This window comes from Micrasema longulum, unplaced genomic scaffold (genome assembly GCF_059751315.1).
Source record: "Micrasema longulum isolate JH-2025_06_02 unplaced genomic scaffold, ASM5975131v1 h1tg000696l, whole genome shotgun sequence".
NCBI classification, from domain to species: domain Eukaryota; kingdom Metazoa; phylum Arthropoda; class Insecta; order Trichoptera; family Brachycentridae; genus Micrasema; species Micrasema longulum.
In genome coordinates, this window is record NW_028277892.1 from 429405 (window position 1) to 454255 (window position 24851).

General features: G+C 33.0%; 2 protein-coding genes across 2 annotated transcripts; one reads left to right on the plus strand and one right to left on the minus strand.

The window, feature by feature from the left end:
• The first annotated feature begins 1112 nt into the window (after positions 1–1112).
• On the plus strand, positions 1113–24800 carry LOC148279597 (uncharacterized). Its single transcript, XM_088229691.1, has 3 exons — positions 1113–1254; positions 13616–14070; positions 23087–24800. The coding sequence occupies exons 2-3, from the start codon at positions 13693–13695 to the stop codon at positions 23309–23311; spliced, it is 603 nt and encodes a 200-aa protein (XP_088085817.1). The 5' UTR covers positions 1113–1254; positions 13616–13692; the 3' UTR covers positions 23312–24800.
• Positions 14296–19336, minus strand: LOC148279598 (uncharacterized). The gene is made up of 2 exons (XM_088229696.1): positions 18549–19336; positions 14296–15060 (listed from the first exon to the last, which is right to left on the minus strand). The coding sequence occupies exons 1-2, from the start codon at positions 18679–18681 to the stop codon at positions 14348–14350; spliced, it is 846 nt and encodes a 281-aa protein (XP_088085822.1). The 5' UTR covers positions 18682–19336; the 3' UTR covers positions 14296–14347.
• Positions 24801–24851: the final 51 nt, after the last annotated feature.

The following is a 24851-nucleotide window of genomic DNA, read 5'->3' on the forward strand; positions in this document are numbered from 1 at the left end:
TTCACGCGATAAATGAAGAAATTTGCGAAGCAATCTATGAAAATCCTGAAGGAAAAGATGTATTCAATGACCATCTTTACGAAGCGGCTGAACCGTTGATTAACTGCTATGACGAAGAGTTTGCAGATGTCGGGGAAAACGAATGTGCTCTGGAAGTTGAAGATTACCTAGAACCAAGGCAGTACTTTGACAAAAGTCCAGAAGCAGTAATGGACAGTTTGGCTGAAGAGATGATGAGACTTTTTGATGCAAGCATGCAAAGCAGAGAACATTCCAGGGGTAAGATTTTAAAATATGAGTTTTATTTTGCTAGCTTGATTGTTTTTTTCCTTCCATGACGACATGCACAATCCAACGCGCATGTATTGCGTAACATGGCTACGAGCCTGAATACTTTTAACATTATTTTTACTCTAACAATATGTACGAGTAAATAACAATAACAGGATATTACCCTTAAAAATGTTTTTTAAATGTCTGAAAGCATAAAGGCATTGCGTTTTCTTTCTTACGTTTCATCTATCTACACCACCCAATGAAGTGCACTACAGCGTACTTAAAAGGCACAAACAAGATTATTTAGTTCAGGTCTTTAAATGTCTGGCACTAGCTTTAAAAAAACGCCATCAGGAAAGAGATGGAGCCATTTTTTTGAAATGTTATTTCATGCATAAAAATAACGCTCTTATCCACAAATTTATTTACAGAAAATATGTCAAAACATGGATTATTTGTATTTTTAGCCAAATGTACATCCGAGAAAATGTTTGTAAGTCGACTGACACTGACTGTCGCATTAATCGATTCTTATTACCAGGACCACATAAAGCTACATTAGAGCCAGTGAATTAGAATTCGAAACGAAAATTGGCGGGAATTGTGGTTTCTTTGTTATATGTTGTTATTACGCAATTTTTTTGGTCTAAAATAAAGTTTTCTTTAAATTCTTTTTATTTTCACAAAATCCACGCATTTTCTTTTATACCCTCTCGGCTGGCAAGCAGCGCCACTAAAATAATATTACGCAAGTAACAATCGGTTTTAGTTACCAGGAGCACAGAACTGAGAAGCGCAAACATTCATGTCTCATTTATTTTAGTTTTTGAGCTTACACTGGATGGCGCTGTTTGTAATTTCAAATTAACATTGCCGCGGCAAAGCGCGCATTTTAAATAATAATATTATGCTATCTGCACCAACAACAATACTTTTGTTATTTCTATTTGAAATTAAAGTGAAATGAACGCTAAACGGGTAAGTAATATTTTGATATTAGATTTAATTCATTAAAATTTCGAATTACCTTCATAAAATTATTGAAATGAGAGGAAAACTACGAATTGTTACGCCATTTTCTTATCGACAGCGCCAATTGCGACAACACATGGTTTGAAGGCTTGCAACTACCAGGAGCGTAGAAAATCAAAGAGAAATCTGACGTATGCACAAAACAAACTTTAGTTTCAAATTTTATCAATGGGCGTCGCTATTGATCACACGATTTCCCGCGCGAATGTTGTTTTTGCCGGTAATTAGATACCTACATATAAAATTAGAGATATTGAATCCATATAATAATATTATAAATGCGAAAGTGCGTTTGTTTGTTTCCTTCACGTGTCAACGGAGCGACCGATTGACATTTTTTTTGCATAGGGATAGCCGGAGCGAATCATCCCGAATTAAAAAAAGTACAATGAAAAAATATATAATATCTGTGTCTTGAGCCTAAAAGGTCCAATGTCGGATTTCATTTTTTTCTTACCAACATTTTGTAGAGGGTTTATGTCAATTAAAAAATATACATATCTAACAAATTTATATACACACACATATTTGGTAATGTTTGTTTGTTGACAATAGTTTTAAACACCTCAAACAGTTTATTATATCGTCACAAAATAGCTGTAAAAGTACTCACCTATAATGTTGTGATTTACACGATTGGCCTTTTTAGACCCAAGCCACAGATAAATTAACAATGAGGACAACGAGCAACAGTATTTGAAAATAATTAGGCGGTAAAGTGGGCTGTCAAAAGGAACATATTTAAAATTATTTTTTTGAATTTGTGACTTGCTTTAAATATGGTTAGTTTGGTTTGCTTTTCGTTTTGGTTTTATGAAAATATTATAGACTCAACATATTTTTGATAAAACCAGCTGGTCCAAGAAGATATTTGGAAATTTCAATTATTTTTTTAGGCCTTGCCTAGTATGTAGGTGAAATAATTTTGCATGTGATATTCTGTGCATGTGAAATTGAAGGTAATATGATCAGTCTCACGCTTCTGGTACCAGTCCAGGGAATGAAATATTTTTAGTGTAAAAACACCCTTTTCAATAAATCTATCATATTACCCGTGTCGGGAATCGAACCCGAGACCTTTTGCATGGTAGGCAAACGCACTGACCACTACGCCACGAGGCTGTAACTATATTAATCCACAAAAAAAATCTCGAATTATTTATTGCTTTTAAAGGTTGTGAATTTAACCAAATAAATATTTCCTTTTCTTGTTTTTTTTATTTTGTCCATATTTGGTTTTGAAATAGGGAAATATCACATACTACAAATACCGATAAAAGTATAGGTAAATGGTTTTAGACAAATTAATCGTATTTTCCAAATCAATATGGATATTGTGGAAAAATGTTTTTATGTGTAATTTTTAAAAAGAAATTACGAAAAATATGTTACTAGAAAAATGCGACATGTTTGGCATTGATAGTTGTGACGTCAAGATTCGTGATGACGTTCTGAAAAAATATGAACGGTCAGGAACAATGTTGAAAATAAACATAAATCGTGACGTATTAGGGGCGTGGCCAATGCAATGACCGTTTTTGCGGGAATTCAAAATAAAAAATTTAAACATATTTTTTATGCAACTAATGAATAGGGTCCAGTGAATGAACACCCCCCAAAATAAGAAAATGGTTTTTTTTTCTGATTGATAACAATATTTTGTTAGTTATTGGTAATTTTATGTATCTGCCATGAACCAGTTACAGCATGGCCGTGTTGTGAAAATCACATGTTGTGGTATGTTCGAAAAAAATAGATTTCAGATAAGAACAATGTGTTTTTGTCAATATTAGAATATTACAACAGAGATGAAGAACTTTTTAGAGAAGGCAATATAGAAGTCCAGGCATCCACAGGGCTTATGACCTGTCATTGGCTGGTTTAAGTGCCCACTTTACACACTGTGTAACATTCACTATTCTGCCCATATTTGAACATTTCTATTCCTTCAATTCTTTCATCTGTTGATGTTATGGCACAATTTTGCAGCTTTTTATTTTCATTGTAGTAGGAACTACAGTATTGTTTTTTATTTATACATTTTTATATGCTTATAATTTTAAAACAATTGTACAAAATTATAATAATATCATATAATTAATTACGAATAATATTCAGGTTTCTAAATTGATTGAATAAAATAATTTAACTGTTCATTGACTGGGTTTTATTGTGTTCATTCACTAAAAATAGTGTTCATTCACTGGCGATCTGGATCATTTCTGATATATTGATTAATTAATAAAAATCTAGACAGAATATCTCAAAATACTTAAAAGGTTTTATTTTTTAATAATTGAGGGTGACATAAATGTATCTTAGAGTATACCAGAGCCATTCCATCATACCGAAAATATTTTTTAAAGTTGAATAAATCCTTTATTGTTCATTCACTGGACGGTTTACCCTGGCAAAAAACTAAATCTTTTGCTCGACAGTACTTCATAGACTTTTTTTACTTAAAAAATATACAGAATGGTAATATTTGCCTATTTCTGGTTGTATATAAATAAATAAAATATTTAAAGTACCATCCGCGGGTGGGTGTGGTGGAGGGGGTAGTGGGTACACCGCATCGGGTACTCCACTCTCTCTGTACTCATTCATACATCTGTTTGTCACTCGTATCTCGTATATCCCCTCGATCTTTTTCTTTATTTTCTCTAGTAGCAGAGGAGTACTTTTTTCTTCATTTTACTAAAGATCATTCCAAGATCTTTGAGGGGCGCGCTAATAATATATGAGACGAAAAAACGAAAATATATCTTTAATTGTTCTGTTTAAAACTTTTCTTACACTGAAAAATATTAAAATATTTGTTTAATTAATAAAACTAAAACATCTAAAAATGAATGTGCATTCCTTTTTTTTAATCAGTCAATATTGAGATTTATAACTGAAATTTTTTTTTTAAATTTTCTCCTATAAAATCGCGTTTTGTGGGTTACAATATTATACGTAGGAGAGTTTAATATCTTGAGCAATACGACCATTTTGACCATTTTGGCAAAAGCGTAAAAAAAATCTAACTTTAATGCTTTTTAAACTTAACTTTTAGTTTTTAAACTGGCCATTAATTGTATTTTAAAAACAAAGAGGAAAAAAACACTTTTTTTATTTGTATTAGTTTATCATGTAAATTTACAAGCTAACTTAAATTGACTTGCTTGTTAATTAACACAACAAAATATTCAAAGAAATATGCGTAACTTAAATTAATCTATAGAATATCTCTATCTAAAATATAGCTTCTCTGAGATTTTCTGGGCCGCGATTTTTTAACGGCTATTCTTTATCGGTAGGTATATCGATATTTATGTACGAAAGTGTGTATATAACCAGTAATTAAACAGGTTTAGGAAAAAAAATCTAAACATGTTATATTTTTCATACAGACACCTTAATTTTACTTTGTAGATAAAATTGAAGATACATTTTAACTTCCCATCGGGGGTGCTATTCTGAACCACGCTCGTAGCACTAGAAAACACTTTTTCTCGTGTATTCTGTATGTAAATACACGAGATAATACGGCCACGTGAGCATTTGGAATACCAGCCCAGAATAAGTATGCTGGCAAATCATTAAACATGTTTTAATATTTATAGTAAAGGTTGTTACGAGTTACAGTCACTCTTCCTTAGGAAGCCTGAAATCAACTTTGCTTCTCGTTCCAAATTGATCTTCATATTTCGGATTGGGTACTTCTCATGTTATGAGAAAAATAAACAAATTTATCGGATCAAAACTAAGTATGTAGAGATTAGAAATTCCATTATTCTTATTATCTAATGCCTTATCAGTGTTGAGGTTCTTGTGATACCAATTACAATGAGGATTTTTGTTTCAAAAATATTTTAAACATCTGAAAAATAATGTTGATGAAATGGAGAACGAATTTATAACATGCAGCGATTGAATAAGGAGGCTATTAACCATTATAGTCTATCTCCATGTTGAACAATATTACTTTGGACATTAACATTTTTCACGTCACGTGAAAGAGTTTTTTGTTACAAGATTCTCTTACTTTTTAACATAATATTCACTGGATATTTATTTATTTTATTTATCTATTTATTTCACATAAAACATTGTATTTTTTATTTTCTATATGAACACCTCACTGGGCATAACCCGTGTCGAGGCATTCTTTTACATTATTTTTATATTATGTTCTAGGGCATAATTAAATATGTAAAATAATAAATACCACTGTATTGATATAAACATAAATAGTAGACATGCAACAATAATACCAAGTTCAAATAGACTACTGTTTTGGTGGGGTGACCATCTCAAGGCAGTTTTCAGGACCCAAATCCAGAAGCCATTTTTTTCACAAATAAACTGAATTTCTGTAAATTTGTATTCAATTTTAAATCAAGAGGTAGAGTGTTGTAAATTTTGGGAGCAAGGTACATGTGACTCCTCTGACCAAACGATGTTGTCATTTTAGGTGGCACAAATAGTTTTCTCTTTTTTATCTTGTTTTATAGATTGTATTATATTTACTGCCACCATTTTTATATATACTATGTATACTTATGTGTTATTTTTATATATACCTAATTTAACTTTATTATTTTGATTATTTCCATATGTATGAATTAAGATATTCTATTTTGTAATGTACGTATATAATATGAATAAATGAATTGAAAATTGAATTAAACAGTAAAGGTGATGAGTGGGATTTGCATGTCACTATAATAAGTCTCGTAGGTACAGAGTCGTTTACATCTGGACAATACAATGTGCATGACAATATTGTCTTGTCCCAGCTCCGTAAACAGCCTCGACCGCGCGGGACAGAACGCTGGGACAATACGAAAATTCGGCCGCAGTTCACACATTAGTGCTGCAAAAATAAATGCATGACGGCGTTTAATACGAGCGAGTTCAAGAAAAATACTATTTATTTTAAATAACACAAATGATTTTTTACTAGCTCTTATTTCGGCAGAAAAAATGTGCAGGAGCGGCACGTTCACGCCTAGCGAATTGCTATTGTCACTAGCTCCTGTCCGTGCGTGTCCTGTCACACAAAGGGGTAATCGCTGTCCCGCGAAAATATCCTGCCCGTCTATCTCGGTGGCAATGTCCTGAACAATTTTTGTCCTTCAAATTGCTGTTTTCACTTAGACAATGTTAACATATTACAACAGAGACGTAAAACATTTTAAAGAAGACAATATAGAAGTCTAGGCATCTACAGGGCTTATGACCTGTCATTGGCTGGTTTGAGTGGCCACTTTACACACTGTGTAACATTCACCATTCTGCCTATATTTGAACATCTGTATTACTTCAATTCTTTCATCAGTTGATGTTTGTAAGGTTAAAGAGCTGAAACCTTTATTTATGCGAATGAGATTCATCTAATCGAATTATTTCACCTACATACTGGGCAACGCTTGAAATTTTTATTTTTCCAATTTCTATACTTCTTCGTGGACCAGGTGGATTAATCAACAATAACAACATGTTCTCCCCGGGGAGTTGAATCCAGTCCTTGTCTACAAAAATTTGGACCAACTCAAAATATTGTTGACTAAGACAATGATCGAGTCCTGGGACAAAACAATATTGTACTATCCACATGTAAACAGTAGACATCGGAAAGTTGGTAAGTGATTATAAGTATACAAATATTTTTGCTAATTTTATTAATTGCATCGACTAACGCTTCGAAGAGCCCTCACAAGATGATATAAAAACTTTGTCATAACTTTATTTGAAATTAACTCAGTTAGTTAATAAACGTCGGTAATATAACTGAATTAAACAAAGTTCGAATAAATAACGTGAATTTTAATAAGCGAATATATTTTTTAAATTATTTTTTAACAGTGATGAAAATTCAAACGTTTTGTAGTTACTGTGTTTAAGAAAAGTTGTTTTATAAATTAAAGACCTCGTTCTGAAAACATGAAATGCTCAAAATTTTCCAAAACGATATAATTGGGTCGTGTTATTCTTTATCTATGCGTCCATACAATCGTGCATCCAAATAATTCTTAAAAAATCGTAACGATCTCAAATTCTGTTCGATTAAAAATACGGTATTTTTGTGAAAACTGCAATGGTCTACATCAATTTGTTTGAAAAAGCAGCGCAGACTGCTAACTAAGCCATTTTCAATTTTTATATATCGTATTATCAGGCGCTATGATTTTTTAAAGATTTGTGTTTCTGAAATAACTCCGCGTGTGACGTCAGAGGTTCTTCTTCCGCTTGTTCTCGTTCAGTTTTGCCCATTGGTCCATTGGTAACGAGCAAACCGTTAATCTTCCATAACTCCCTTATCATTTATTGATTCATATGATTTTATTTTATTTAACAAATTTACGGACAATGTCCAGTTCAAACAAAGTATATAACGAAAAACAATAATAATACAGTAACAAATAATAGAAGGAATACAAAAAAGAAAAGCAAAGACAAGTTAATACATTTCAATTTTTCATTTTCATTTTTATTTTATTTATTCATATATATGTACATTACAAAATGGAATATCTTTATTTTTACACATAGAAACAATTAAAATAATTAGGTATATATAAAAAAACACATAAGTATACATAATATCTAGAGAATAACATGTTAAAAAGTAAAAGAATCTTGTGACGAAAAACTCCCTCAGAGACGTGAAAAATGTCAATCCAAAGTAATATTGTTCAACATAGAGATAGTCCTTTCAACAGGCATAACCATTGGCAGGTTGGTCCTGTATATTGGAATGTGAAACAGTCTATGCTGACGCTGTCTAAGGTAATTATCCGGAACATAAAAACTAATGCTCCGCATAATTTCAGGGTTGTGTATAATACCGCGCAACAATCGAAGAAGTGCGTAGTTAAATACACATTCCTTTTGGTCTTCAAACTGCTGTAACCGAGCATACCCTGGAGGAACTCAGTGGGATAAAGCCATGGATAATATCCGCACTCCCTCATGTAGAGAAACCGAAGAAATTTCTTCTGAACCCTCTCCACCATAAGAGAGTACTTCAACTCACACGGTCCCCAAATCATCGAGCGAGTCTCGAGTCTACTTCGCACCAACGAGTTATAAAGAATTCTCAGTTCTCGTGTACTACCAAAAACCCTGGCAGTACGCAAGACGAATTCTAACATCTTCAATGAACTACTACAAACTGTTTCCATCTGATCATGAAATGTCAGGGAACTCACAAAAGTGATGCCTAGATCTTTAACCTTCGCAATCCGCATAAGATTCTGGTCATTCATTCTATAGCGGAAGAAAAGCGTCTTGTGGGCCCTGGTGAAAGACATAACTGAGCATTTAGAAATATAGAACAATAATTTATTTCGTCTTCCCCATTTAGATACGTTTTTTATATCCGCCTGGAAAGTACGAAAATCATCCAAAGTTTTAACCATCAAAAATATCTTCAAGTCATCCGCGAATAACATTAGACAGGCATTGTGCACAGAACTCTCCTCTGATTCGCTTGACGCGTAATTATAATTTATTTTTCAATAACATAGACATATTTAACTGCAGTAAACTCACTTTTAAAACCAAAATTAAAAAACTATTATTTGAAAAAAAATATGTTTCGTTATAAAAAAAAATATATATTTTTACATTATCAATTTAAATTGTTTCTATTCACTCATATCAAATACACACTTACCCTGTCCTTAAACCTACCCTCACACCCATATACAATCACACACATATTCACATACCTACCAAAACCACACTCCACTTTTTTACACACGCATCCTCACACAAAAAAAACTCGCACACATGCACTTCTAAGAATTATATCTAACTGAACTGGATTTTTATAATTGTATTTATGTGGAAAACTGATTTGGCTTTATTTTATGTTTTTTTTATAATGTTGTGTATATTTTTTTGTATTGCTGTTGTTTTTCTTAATAAACAAAAATTAAATTAAAATTATGGAATCCGGGTTAATTCTACAAATATACAGTCAATTTATTCGGAAAATTCCTTCTATATCGATATTCCTTGGAGAATAGTCGGGACATCAAATAAACTATTAAGTATCTTAAACATGCAAATTAAGATTAACAAATTACAACAGGGATGGAGAATACCTTAAATAAGGGAATTTGCAAGTCTAGGCATTTACAGGGCTTATGACCTGTCATTAGCTGGTTTAAGTGGCCACCATATTATACATTTTATTTCATATTTAAATATTCAAACAACATTTATACAATTTTCTATACTGAGCACTGAAAGTGTATGTATGGTTTTATTTCATTGAAATACATAAATACAAAGGCAAAACCGTGGAATTCAGTTAACACACTCTGAAAAATTGTTAACTTGTGACATTTGAGGATTTTACGTAAAACGAGGTCTTCAATTATTATGACCAGCGAATACCATAAATTTCATTTATTCCAAACAATTTGCGTTCGATGCTAATTATTGTTAACATACGTTGTTATTGTTATTACAAGAGACTTGAACAGGAAATACACTTAAATTTCGTTTTACACGGTTTCGAAATAATTAAAATGCTAAAAAAATATTTATATAAAAAATACATTACATAACAATTAAATTAACAATGCATTGTCCATAGTTCCATAATATTCATCATCATCATTGCCATTCCGCAAAAAAAAAAGTTTTTTTTTTGTTACATGAAGGTAAGATGATCAGTCTTACGCTTCAGGTACCGATCCAGGGGCTATAAAATATTCTAGCGTAAAAACACCCTTTTAAATAAATATTTTTAATCAACCATGTCGCGAATCGAAACCGAGACCTCTGGCACCATTACGCTGACCATTACACCACGAGGCCGGCAATACTAATGTTATAAATGTGAAAGTGTGTTAGTCTGTTCGTTTGTGTTTCTCATCAAAGCGATAGTTTGAGGACCGGAAATCGATCAGGCTATTCTTTATCCCAAAAAATTTACAATTTCATCCGTAAAATTATTATCTTAAACGACAAAACTAATTTCAGTGCAATAAGAAGCCTCAGTGCCCTGAAGCTCAGTGCTACAGGAAACATGATAGTAGTTTTCTCAGGCGAAGTAAAAATTATTTTTGAAATTGGGTAATTATGTAAAGTGGCCACTTAAACCAGCCAATTACAGGTCATAAGCCCTGTGAATGCCTAGACTTCCATATTTCTTTTTGTAAGGTGTTCTCCATCCCTATTGTAATTTGTTAATCTTAATGACTCCCGAGGGGGTGAAATCCAGTCTTTTGTCTGCAAACATTTGGACAAACTCAAATATTGTAATAAAACCAACTGGTCCAAGAAGAAGTTTAAAAAATGGAAAATTGTTTTCAGGCGTTGCCTAGTATGTGAAATTATTCAGTCAGATGGTTCGCTTCACAACAATAAAGGTTTCAGCTCTTTAACTTCGCTAAAATCAACAAATGGAAGAAATTAAGAAATATGGATGTTCAAACATAGGCAAAATGGTGAATGTTACACAGTGTGTAAAGTGGCCACTTAAACAAGCCAATGACAGGTTATTAGCCCGGTAAATGACTAGACTTCCATATTCCCTTTTCTAAGGTGTTCTGTTAGTTATATTATTTCTTACAAACTGGATTTTGACACTAGATGCCAGCACTTGGGTATGTGCTGTAGCAAATTGTTGATATACATGTCATTTTAAAGCACAATTTATAAGCTATCAAAATCAGTCACAATGTTTGATTTGGTAGTGCGCATCATATTTTTCTCAACCATGGAAAATTTTAATAACTAGCCAAAAAACAGCGTTTGCGGGAAGTTTTGCTGAGTCATTTTTTTGCAAAGAAAACTGCAGCCGAAAGTCATTGTTTGCTCGTGGAATTGTATGGCAAACATGCTCTAGCAAAATCACAGAGTTTCGAGTGGTTTCAACACTTTAAAAGTGGAGATTTTTAAATCGGACAATGAGCGGCCTGGACAACCGAAAAAGTTTGAAGATGAAGAATCGGAAGCGTTACTCGATCAAGATTCGTCTCAAACACAAGAAGAGCTGGCGGAATTATTAAGCGTAACTTAAACAGCCATTTCCAAGCACAAAAAGCATTGGGATTTATCCAAAAGCAAGGAAATTGGGCGCCATACGAGTTGAAGCAGATAGACCTGGAAAGGCGATTTCGCATGTCCGAAATCCTGCTCGAGCGTCATAAGAAGAAGTCGTTTTTGCGTTGAATTGTTAAAAGCGACGAAAAATGGATTCATTACGACAACCAGAAGCGCAACAAATCGTATGTTAAGCTTGGCCAACCAGCCAAAGCGACATTGAAGAAGATTATTCACGCTGACATGATAATGCTCTGTATTTGGTGAGACCGAAAGAGATTGTGTGTATTATGAGCTTCTAAAATTGGGTGAAACCATTACTGGAAAGCCGTACTGACAATAAATGATTCGTTCAAAGAGAGCATTGAAGGAAAAACGGCCAGAATGGGGGACCAGACACGAGACATTGATTTTCCAACATGACAATGCTCGACCACATGTTACTCAACCCGTTAAAAACTATTTGGAAAATAGCGGATGGGAAGTTCTGCCCCACCTGCCATATAGTCCAGAGTGGCCACTTTCTGACTTCTATTTGTTTCGGTCGATGCAGAATTCACTTTCCGGAATACGCTTCATTTCAGTCCAAGGCATCGAAAATTGGCTCGATTCGTTCTTTGACTCAAAAGATGACCGGTTTTTTGGGATGGCATCCACAAATTGCCAGAAAGATGGGGAAATGTTGTAACTTCTGGTGGACAATACTTTGTATAATACAATTGTACAAGATTTTCTTTGATGAACGCTCAAATTTTCTTTAAAAAAACAGGTTTTTAAGTTATAGACCCAATAAGATTTAATTGCGCAACAAAGTTTCTCGAAAATGTATGAAAAATCGCAAACCAAGACCGTCGGTTACACGTTTATTGTTAAACTAAAAACCAAAAGAACGTATACCCCGTGTAAAAAAGGTTCCAGTGTATAAAAATAGTTATTTGAACCATTCAAAATAATCATAAATTTGAAATTCCTGCTACGAAGACAAGCATGCATGAAAACGTTTTATTAATGACTTAATTTTTCCAGTTGAGTGGTGTTCTTCTGATCAGTTATACTAAATTAATTTCATAGTTAATTAGTTCATCATAAATAACCGATGGAATTAGGTATACATTATTATCTCTCTGTTTGTGACTAAAGCAATTTTTTTTACTGGGTTTAAATATTTTTTATGGTGTTTGGTGACGGTTTTTGCTATGTGTTTCTAAACCCATAATGTGCTGGTGTATGAGAGTGACTTGTCCCATTCTCGCTAATTTGGGACACAGAGCTTGGACAGAACTAGCTGATCTGATCAGCTATGCTATAATGGGCCAAGGACAATCACGGGACGAAGGTTGTGTATACATATTTCTAATTAACCAAATAATTCAAACTCAAACAAAAAAAACTTGTTTTTAACCACTTATTATTTATTTAATCACAAACCTGTTTCAAATCTTCATTTATAATTTTAACTGTGTCTACAAAAATATAACACATATGGAGATAACTCCTGTCTCCTTCCAAACTCTTTACCTGATCCCACATTTCTCATTATTTAATGTGTATTATTATTATGTTTATACCAATGGGCAAGCTTTATCTGCTTAGTAAAAAACAGATGTTATTTGTAATTTGTTTTTTTGTACGAATTTTAAAAATGGATTAGTTGTAACAATGTTTGTACTGCTTTCAATTGATATATTGATATGTGATATACAAAAACGAGCACTTATTATTAATTAAAAACATTTTCAGCATGTCCAAATCTATGTAGACCTAGGCATGCTCAAAATATTATAATTTAAACTAACTGGTATAAAAAGAAGTATCCAAATTGGAAAGTGTTTTCAGGCGTTGCCCAGTAGATAAAATAATTCAACCAGATGATTAGTTCACGAAAGTCAATAGGTGGAAGAATTGAGAAAATAAGGATATTCAAGCATAGGCAGGGTGGTGAATGTTACACAATATGTAAAGTGGCAACTGAAATCAGGCAATGACGGGTCATAAGTCTCTAGACTTCTACATTCCCTCCTCAAAAAAGTTAATCCGTCTCTGTTGCAATAAATTTCTAGATAGGTTTTTGGATTAAGCTAATTTATTAAAATTGCTGTTTTCGTTTGTTTTATTTTCGACACTAACCTTTTTATTTTCAGTTTAGCCAATTTTTTGTCTAGTATTCTACCAGATTGTGAAAAAAGTTTCTAGATTCGTTTATTAGCGAACAGCAGTAATAAAAAAATACTTCAAACTCGTAATGTTTTTCTTTTAGATATACAAGAAAACTCAACACAGATTGTTCAATTAGGAGACCTCTATAAAGATACAAACGACAATTCAAACATAGCTATGAACAAACCAAAACCTCCCATCAGCAAAAAGCCTCAAATATTACCAATATCCAGACAGCCAAAGCCAATTCCACGTAAAAAACTTAATCTAGAATCTCCAGCAGTTGTAATGCCAGAAGCTAAAATTGAAGAAGACAAAATGGACGATGTTACAACAGCCGGTGAAAGGCCGTTTGTAACTCTTCAAAAATGGAACGAGTCGTTGAGGAATAGTGCTAAAAAGAAAAAGGTGGGTTTCAAAACTAATATGGCAGAAAGACCATTACCAGTTCCTGTTGAAAACGAGTTTTACTATATGGATATTGGAAGAAAGGAGGCTGAGAATCTTCTGGAGGGACACGCAGATGGAACCTTCATTCTTAGACCTTCAAGTCAGGTTAGTGTGAAAATGTTATTTAAATTATTTTATTTGTATGAATATTCCAACAGACGGATCCATTTTAATGAGAATTATCATGGAAGTCTATAGGCTATCGACCAAATTTTGATGAAACGTTAATGTATTTGGATCTTTGTTTACTTTTAATTTCCAATTAAAGTTACTGAACGTATTTGCGTTGTTAACACACCCTTCGACACAGATATTATTAATGAAACAAACTTTTTATAATTTATAAATGGCTACTTTACTATTTTTTATAAAATAATTACATTTATTTGTTATAAAATGAAGACGTAGAATCATAGCTGGTGGTAGAATCAGACGAAGATCGATTGGTACCATAAATAGCCGAAAAAACTGCTTGCTGTATCTTAATCTGCACAGCGAGTCGTTTGGCTGGTGACAATCTGTCTAAATGGGGAAGAAGAGACATCACAAAATGGTAGTTCTCGTTTGCTTTAGTCAATTTTTTGTCGAGACCTTCAACTTTTAAATCATCAATCTGAGTATCTAAAGTGGAAGAATCGAGAGTTTTGAGCCTCTTTTTGGCCGGACCCCTTGACGAACAGCTTTTGTTTTGATTCTTCATCAAAGTCTTCAGTTTGACGCTTCTATATTTCATTTCGTTAATGTCTGGTAAGAGTTTTTTAACAGTTACGGGTACTTCGTCCGTTATGTCTTTAGCTGGTACCTCCATGTAGTCAATAACTTCTTTGTTGTCTTCTAAGCTGACTTTTTCGTCTTCTGATTTTGTCTGGTCTGTTTCGTCTGCCTTTTCAAGTTTGATATCGAGTTCGGCCTTCTCTGGTTGCCTTCTAGGGACGAATTGATCCTTGAGGAAGAGCAGAGATTTGTAGTGAGACCAAGAAACAGAATCCACGTCTGTGTCTTCTAATTCCCCGCGGGAGACTAATTCCTGCTCTTTCTTGTACTCTTTACGGAAGTGATCCTTCAAGTTTTTCCATTTAGTTCGGGCTTCTTTTACTAAAACAAACGAGAAGAACATCTTCAATAAAATATCTCCATAATATTGTATTTTGTCCTTATGCAAATCCCCTGATAAGAAAAATAATAGTTCAGTATAGTATTTACACTATAATCCATTTTATTTAGTGAGTAGGTAAATATTATATTATTTTTTTATTTACACATAATGTTTTTCATACATAAACGTAAATGACATAATATACTAAAATAAAACAACTTTGTTTTTAACCACTAATTTTTTATTATTTTTTTTCCACCGACCGGTTTCAAAACAACAAGTAAGTAGTTAATTGTTATATTTTAAAGGAATAAATAAAATTACTTTGTTTTATGAACCACTTATTTACTATCACAAATTAACTAGTTTTGGCAACTCTTTTACTAAATATACATACGTATAAGAAACAACAAAATGGTTTAATTTTTTTTTTTAAATGTATCCAAAACAAAATAAAAATAAAACAAAGTAAATCTAAAATTTAAATTCATATCTACAGAAGAAAAACAAAATAGGTACCTATTAAAATTATGGTCTAAAATATGTTAAGGGTTAAAAAAAGGAAATAATAAAAATGTATTTAATGAGAGATAAAAATACTTGGTTTAATTATGTTTAATGTAAATAATAAATCACTATAGAAACGTTCTGTCTACTAACCACTTTCGTAATAAAAACATAATTTTATTTTTATTATGACAAGTTTTCAAGTCAAGCAGCAACATATTTAATATTTTTGGAACAATGTAATCCAACGTACGTTGTCCATATTTATTTTTAAATTTTGGTACAACTAGGCCATCAACAGATGTAAATCTTGTTAGACAGCTGTGTTCTCATTTATTTTTAAACATCGAGCAAATTGTTAAATATTTTATTTTTTTTAAATAGTATGGCAAAGTTTTCCAAAAAAATACTAACAATGTTTTGAGTGTGTACAAATTTTTGTAGGCAAATACTGGATTCAACCCCCTAGGGAGCTGTTAATATTGACATATTACAACTTGTCTACAAAAATTTGGACAAACTTAAAACATTGTTGATAAATCCACCTGGTCCAAGAAGAAGCATGAAAATTGAAAAATATTTTCAGGCGTTGCCTAGTATGTAGATTAAATAATTCAATTAGATAAATCTCGCCGGCAACAATAAAGGTATCAGCTGTTTAACTTCACAAACGTCAACAGATAAGAGAAACGAAGGAACATAGATGTTCAAATATAGGCAGAATGTTAAACAGTGTGTAACAGCCAATGACAGGTCATAAGCCCTGTGGATGCCTAGATTTCTATTTTCTCTTCTCTAAAATGTTCTTCAACTCTGTTAAAATTTGTTATAAAAATATACCAATTTGAAATAAAAGTTTCTATTTTTCCAGCACAAGTTATTTACGACTTTTGGGAAATGGTCATAAAATTTAAATATTTGAGTAAATAATAAGAACTCTAGTATTTCTCTTAAAAAAAAAAAAAAACTACTTTGAACGACGTCACTAGTTCTCCGAAATCAACCAATCATAGAGTTATGTGATAGATTTCCGGTGTCCGGGAAGCTAACCCTCCAGTCGGAACAACTCACCGTAGAGGACTTGTGACGTCACGCGTAGAGTAATTTAAAAAACACAAACCCTTTTTAAAAACGCAGCGACGATAATCCATAGATTAAAAAAAATCTTTATACTCGAAATTTTTGGATTAGTCTGATAGTTTACATGTTATAACAAATAAAAAACTGGCTCCCCAACGGGTGTGGAAACAATATTTTTTTTAAAAGGGTTATTTTGTTATTTCAATACCAACCGTTTGCTAAAATTCCAACTTGAAATTCGAAAAAAAAATTGTCGTAATTACGTTAAAAACAATATTTGTCAAGAATTGAATTTCATTTTTATGCGCCAGTAATAATTTTAAGCAAAACTGTGAATTTTATAATTATAAATAAAATCATTTTTAAATGTAAATAATTATTTTATTTTATTAGTACGTACACGAGACGGCCAATAGAAATCAATAAATGACGATTTCCTCTTCATTAATGTGTTTAAATAAGTTTACATTAAAAAACATATATTACTTTATTATTCCTATATTATCAAATTCCTATATAACGCTCAAAAAATCTTCATGGTTAAATCTAAATTCGTCTAAATTTCGCTCAACGAAGCTTGGCAAAATGTATTTATGATAAACTAAAAAATGAAAAGTCTAATAGCAAAAAAAGTGTGGCGACTAAAAAAATATTACTTAAATCTTTTTGACGGTGATAGTTATTAATATAATTCCTATAAATAGTGTTTAATACTGCGTTTTATGTTTCTAATTTTACGTTTTCTTACTATGTTGGATTGTTTTAACCGATATTATGTATCACAAAAATGTTTACTTTTTATGTAACGTCCCAAACAATTTTTTTTATGACTCCTGTAGCTCAATCACAAATATCTATCGACGTGTTTAAAAACATGCTAAGCATTTGAGCGATCACAATTAACAATAATGAACATGCTTAAGTTATCGCAGTCATAAGGCAACGCGTGTGTAATCTCTAAGTCAACGCTCGTATCGGTTTGTTTTTTGTTTTCCTCGTAAATAAATACAGTTCATTGGCGAAAAATCAGCGTTTACTATAAAAAATAATACGATATATTGCATTTTCAAAATAGTACGGAGTATCTATTTAAAAAAAAGAAAATTAATTTACAATTACTATGGCGACTGCTTTTCTTGACATTTGGCTTACCAACCGCCGGCTAAATGCAATAAATAGCTTGAAAAATAAATAAATAAAAATAGCTGTTTTGTAATATTTTCCATATTTATACCGGTGAAATTCAAATATGTGATTGCGCAGCAGGATTATACGTCGCGAAACGTAAATATTTTGACATTTAATATTAGGTGTTCACGGGTGTTCCATTATGATCGCGAATACGATAAACAACCACGGCGAGAAATTGTTATCACGTCGCTTATTAGCACGTCGATAGTTATTTGTGATAGAGCTACTGGGCCGCGATTATAAACGGGTATCTTCATCGGTATATACTGAGACGGTATAAACTACTATCGATATTTATGTACGAAAGAGTGTATATTTGTATGAAAATTCAAAGTATGTTCGTCGGTAACCGGTAATTGAACATGTTTAGAAAGAAAAAAATGTAAACATATTCTATTTTCATTCAGAAAACTTAATTTGACTTTCTAAATAAAATTGAAGATAAATTTCAACTTCCTATCAGAATTCGTACCCTGAGAGTTTAATATGTTCATGTATTATATGTTTTATTAATAATAAAATATATACTATTGCCGTTTCACCGCAGAAAAGGGTGCGCATAGAGGATAGGGCGCCTTACTTTTTCATTACACACACCAAGATGGTACATAAAATGCATCTGTATGCACGCCGCGCCGATTATTCCTACTTTTTAAAATATAATAAAATACATTTTAAAATATATTTATTTAAATAATCAAATACTTACTGGAGCAGTCCATGACAGTAGCAATTTCCCCCCATGATTTGTCCAACATATATCTATTATGGTGCTGTTTACTTCTTCTGTCCCATAATAACTTCTTTTTACTAACTTCTTTGATCAACAACTCAGTATCCATTATTAACTGAACTCATTTATCATTAAAACAAAAAAACATCAAAAATTGCATGGGCACAGTGCACTTGATGAGCAAAACGTAGCTTGAACTAAAAACTAAATAAAATAGATTTAAAAAACTTCGCATAACTGTTTCCATTCACTGAAATTATAATATTTTTTCTCGCGATAAACATAACCACAAAATAATCTTGTATTTTATACTAGGAAACCATGGTCAACTTCTGATAGTTTAAAAAACGTTCTTAGACGCTTGATAACTTTAAAATTTCGATCAGAAATTAAAAACATATCACAATCACTGAGATAATATACCTCAATGATCACAAAAGCGTATTTTTTCACTATTTGATTGTATTTCAACACCACACAATATTAATTGAGGCTTTTTTTGCGACATTTCGATGGAATACGGTGCATTTTAATTGATTGTCGTGTCGTATTTCACGTTATCGTGAGTTTATATGATATTGTCCGCTTTTTTAGACGCTCTTAGACGCTTCAACTCGCTACACGCTGCGCTATTCGCTCTCAGTCTCAGCGCTAAGCGCCCAGACAACGTTGCATCGTATAATACATTACACAGTACATAGCACACCTACAAAATTACACCTTGATCCAAAAGTAAATTAGCGTAAAATACTTGAGGGTATTAAGCAAACTTAGAAATCTCCATTGAAGGAGTTACTGAGATATTTGCAAAAAGAATTGTGAGATTTCTAATAATTACGCTTCACCAACTAAATGGAGAATGCTAAGTTTACGGTGTCAAGTAGTATAATTGAAATCTGTTTTTGCAAAATTTGGAAATGGTTTTGAATTAGGTACGTTATTATTTAGGTGGCTACCTAGGTTTTTATGTATAGTTTATTTTGGCATCAATTACTAATTTTCCGTTTATGGTGGAGATTTCCAAGTTTGCTTCTAATACCCTTATTTATCACATGTCTTTTTAAATTACGATGTGAAACTTCATCAGTGAAAGTACCTACATCCCCCTGGACATACCCGAAACGGTCGTTGCAAGATGAGGCCGCTGTCATATTTCGCTTGATGCAACACAAAGCTACAGCACCGTCTCCAGGGGTGCTTTTCTAAATCTTCTCTACTCGAGATTTTTATTTTTTGCATTCGTTTACATTTTGCTTCAATGTGGCCACACTGATGATTAAACGTCAAACACCGAGGTGCCACTTAATATACCCAGGTGATTTACTCCCCAATCCTCCTCGAAGAGGAGTGTGGGAGTAAACTACCGCGTAATCATTTCGAATTGGCGCAATGCACTTGGCATTGAGCCAAAATTTTTAAACTCGAACTGTCATGGCATCTCTTTGGTTTTTGTAGCTAGGATAGCGACCAAACAATTGTTTCAATTTTTCGTCAATTTGCGTCAGTTTTGGCATGTTACTACCTAATTTCTGAGTAAAGCCATTGAAACGTTTAAAAATCTTACAATCTCATTATGGTTTTTCGTACATCATGTTTTTTGTGCTTGTGTCCAGTCCACGTGACCACTTAAACCAGACAATGACAGGTCTTAAGCCCTGTAAATGCCTGCACTTCCATATTCCCTTCTCAAAGTGTTTTCCCTCTTTGGTAAAACAAATTTAAATTATGATTTTCATTTAGAACATTATTGCGACCTTAAGCATTACCCAAAACACTTGGTTGTGGTCCCGTGGTAGTATTGTGGATTCACGGACCAAAGGTCCCAGGTTCAGATCCCACTCTACCAAAATTCAATTTCTATTTTACCAGCACAAGTTATTTAAGACTTATAGGAAATGGTCAAAAAAATTGAGTAAATAATAAGAACTCGAGTATTTCTCTTTTAAATAAAAATAGGTTGAATTAATCAAACCGAGTTCGTTTTTTTCCGTTTTTAAAACAGTTTTATACATCATTTGACGTTTATCATCAGTGTGGCCGTATATGAAGCAAGGTTTCATCGCATTTAAATAATAAAAATCCCCAAATTGAGAGCTCTCTAGGAGGTAAAGATTTAGAATACCACCCTTCCAAAAATAATTTTCGATTGATCCCTGAATTAGTATTTACTTTAAAAACAATTCAATTGAATAATGTCACTTCACAGTCGCACTGTAGTCGCTCACCCGCTTCTCGCCCCGCTCGCCTCTCTCCTTGACGCGCCCGCCACGAGCCGCAGAGTAGCGTCTGCACCCGTCTGCCGTACGCGTTCTCGTACCCGCTGCCCGCTACCTTTCCCGCTCCGCTCTGCGGGCCGCTGGCAACGCCGCGCCGCGCCGCTCATCGATCGACAAGCCCGGCCGCGTGGCCGCGAGCTTAGCATCATTCACATACCTATGGTCCTTAAAATATAGCTTGATTAAAATGACAGCTGCCAAACTAATGTAATGGGAAATTACTGATCACTGATCATGTACCGATCAAATCTCTCTTTTTCATGCAAACATGAAACTCTGTTTCCGAAAATTGATGTAAAAACGCAAAAACAAGCTTATTATAGTGTCTTTAAGACAATTATACACCAAAAAATAAGACATTTATCCTTTTTTTCATGAACAACATCAAATGAATTATTTTTTTATTCGATCGATTTACATTGATCAATTTGTCCCATCTCTAACATTTTTGCAAAATCACGTAACCTTGTAAGAACGTCGTTAATAATTAGGTTTATTTTAGTTTTTTTTTAGTTTTAAAGCTGATTTTACATAATTATGTTGATTTATATGTCAAGCATCGTATTGAAAGGAGGGTGAGTGCCGGGAACAGGGTGAACGGTGCACTAAAATCTACTTTGGCAAACAAATGTTTATCGCAGGAGGCTAAACTAGCAGTTCACAACGGAGTTCTAGTTCCAACTCTAATGTATGAGAGTGAAGTATGGAATTGAAAAAATTATGATGAAAGTAGGTTGAATGCTGTCGAAATACGATCCCTCAGGCGAATGTGTGGTAAAACGATGTATGATAGGTGCACAAATGTCGAGATCCGTGTGTGTAAGGTGTGTAAGTGTGTAAGGCTGAGACATGCATTATTGACAGAATCAAAAAAGGGGTGCTGCGTTGGTTTGGACATGTAGAGCGAATGGACAGCGAAAGAACGGCTAAAAGGATCTACGATGCAAATGTTGATGGATGCAGAAAACGAGGAAGACCGAGAAAGACATGGCACGATCAAGTCCATCAAATACTTGAAGATGGACATGTCAAAAGTAGGAATAATCGACGTGCGTGCATGAGAAGATGTATGAATGTAGAGGAAGCGAGGTCTGTATGCCAAGATAGAGTGTTATGGCGTTCTATCCTCTCTGCCTACCCCTACGGGGAAACGGCGTGATGGTTTGTTTGTTTGTTTGCATCGTATTAAAAAAAATAATTAAAATGCCAGATACGAACGATTTTTCGTGTGTCAATATAAATTACACCTTAGACGTTACTACAAAGTTATGTCGTCACTTTTGCTGACAACTGCCATTTTAATCAAGCTATATTTTAAGGACTATAGTACAAATCGAAACAAGATTATCGGCCGAAACCGAACTTCGCCTTATGTTCTGGTTACGGCCGAAACCTGAACCGAAACGTATTTAAATATGTTAAGAGATAGGTAAGGAACGGCGAAACATAAAAGTGTGTATTAAGTGGCGTATTCTTTTATTATTATGGATATTGTAGCACTAACTTTGTGAATCCTTTTTGGTATAATATAATAATTTTGAGAATAAAATAACTTTGTTTCATGGAATTAAGAATAGTCCAGAATCCGCATACGCGCATCAAACAGAAGGCGACTTAACTAATCTTAAAGGAGTAGTTTTACGTTTTGACCCATCAGTTTCTTTGTAGACGTCGCTCAGTACGCAACTCCCGATTTGAATTCAACTATGCCGTGTTGTGTCGTTTTAAAGTATAGAAATACTGCCGAGATAAAAAATAAACAGGATGGGATCACATTTCATGTGTAAGTAGCGAATGCATGTGTAAGTAGCAAATGCATTACTTAAAAAAATGATTATTTTTCCATCTGTCAGATTGTCAAAGAAAACAAAATGGACATTATGTTAGTGTTGCCAGGGTAATCAAATTTTTTACGCTACTTTTCTCATCATATATTATTTAACATGACATAAAAATATCCGCTTTATGCGAAATAAAATTTGTTAAATTTTTCTTCAAAGTTCATTTATTAAATTACTCTTATTAAATTACCCTTTCCTTATCTACTCTGTTGTGTCAATCAACGTTTCCGCGTGCACAATAAAATTTTAGAGAACTTTAAAAATACATATAACTAAAATAAAATATATAATGATTATATTTTTCGCGATCTGGCAACATTACGCGGCGACTTCAAATATGCGCGCGGTGAAAGTGGGGCCAGAGCAATAAAAATAATAATTTACCTTTTTATTTCAGCCTCTTCATGCCTACACAGTGACACTCACCTACATGGGAAGAATCTACAATATTGGTTGTCGCCGGAGACAGGATGGAAGACTTGCTCTAGGGTACACCAAATCCAACGAACAAAGTTTCCTCACTATAAACCATCTGATAGAGCACTATTACACGGAGAAGTTGGTACTCCTAGCCGATGGGAAGAAAGTTGGAAGCACAGCGCTGAAGAAACTCAATGGATAAACACAAACAACTTTAAAATTTATTGCAATAGAGAATGAAAACATTTTTGAGAAGAGAATATGGAGGGCTTATGACTTATCATTGGCTGGATTAAGTGACCACTTTACACACTGTGTAACGCTCACCATTTTGTCTACGTTTCAACATCCACATTTTCTCAACTCTTTCATCTGTTGACTTTGGTTCTTCTGTTACCAGACCAGTCTGGAAACCTGACTAAGTTAAAAACAGTAGGAATTTTAAATTATTTACGTAACTCAGTTTGTTAGCTCTTGGATTGAGAAATGGGAGATTCTCAGGGGTGCTCCATAATATGGTGACCGATATTTGTCAAACTCTAGCCTTTGAAAAAATGTACAAAATGGTTGGTAAATTTTGTATATTCAAATGATGTCTCAATGTCTCTGGGTACGTTAAGAAATTTTTAAATAATTATAATTATAAAGTAATTTGATGTCATTAAATTTATAAAAATACTTTAATGGACATAGATTTTTGTAACTGAATTTGATACAAGTAAACACCGTTTTTGATACTATTTGTATTTGCAATATGGTCATTAGGAAGAATGATAATATCCGACAAAGGTCCTTCATATAATTTTCCAAACTCACTGTGAAAGTAGTAGAGTTAAATTCATCGAATATTGCGAAAAAAAAAATTTCTTTCTTTTAAATCCCAAATTTATTTTGATACAAGGAATCCTTCCACTATTATCCTATTTTTTTTTATTAGCATACTTTTTTTACTCAGTGGAATGTATCCATTCTGAAAAAGGAGGTTCCGGTGCATTTTAGGGTGGTCCTTAGGGTGGCCCTTAAAATAGGGCACCCAGTAATTTTGATCCACAATGTGAAAAAAGGGAACTCTCTATAAAGATATCCAAGAGAGCATACCAAGCTCTCCTTGGTTCCACACAAAAAAATTGTCCAAGAGATTAATCTCAAACATTAGTAGACTACGAATCGGCCACTATTGCACTAATAGCCACCTTTTCAAAATTAATATTGTAGGAAGTCCATGGTGTGAATGTGGTTTGGACCATGAGACTCCAGACCATATATTCTTTGGCTGTCCAATAAGGGACAAACATAATATGTACTCCTCCTTAAAAAAATATCCTTACCCTATTAACATAGCATCACTCCTCTCCATCCTTGATCCTGAAATTATCCACCATATAGGAAGCTTCCTCTCAAAAAATATGATAAATTTTTAGTTTTTTTTTAAAAATGTTTTTTAATTTTTATTCCTTTAAATAAATTGTACTATTGGCAGAAATCATCATTCTTAGGATGGATTGCCTTAGTATATAAAAAAAAAAAAAAAAATGTGAAAAAGAATTACTGTATTTTTTAGGAACTATTAAACATTATTTTACAGCAAATTAAAATTATTTTATAAGAAAACAGGTAGGAATCTATTATGAGGAAGGTCAGTATTTTAAAAAAAAAATGTGTTAAAAGCCTATTAAACTAAGGAAAATAAATATTTTTTTATTTTTTATGTATTATATTATCAGCGCTATGATTTTTAAATT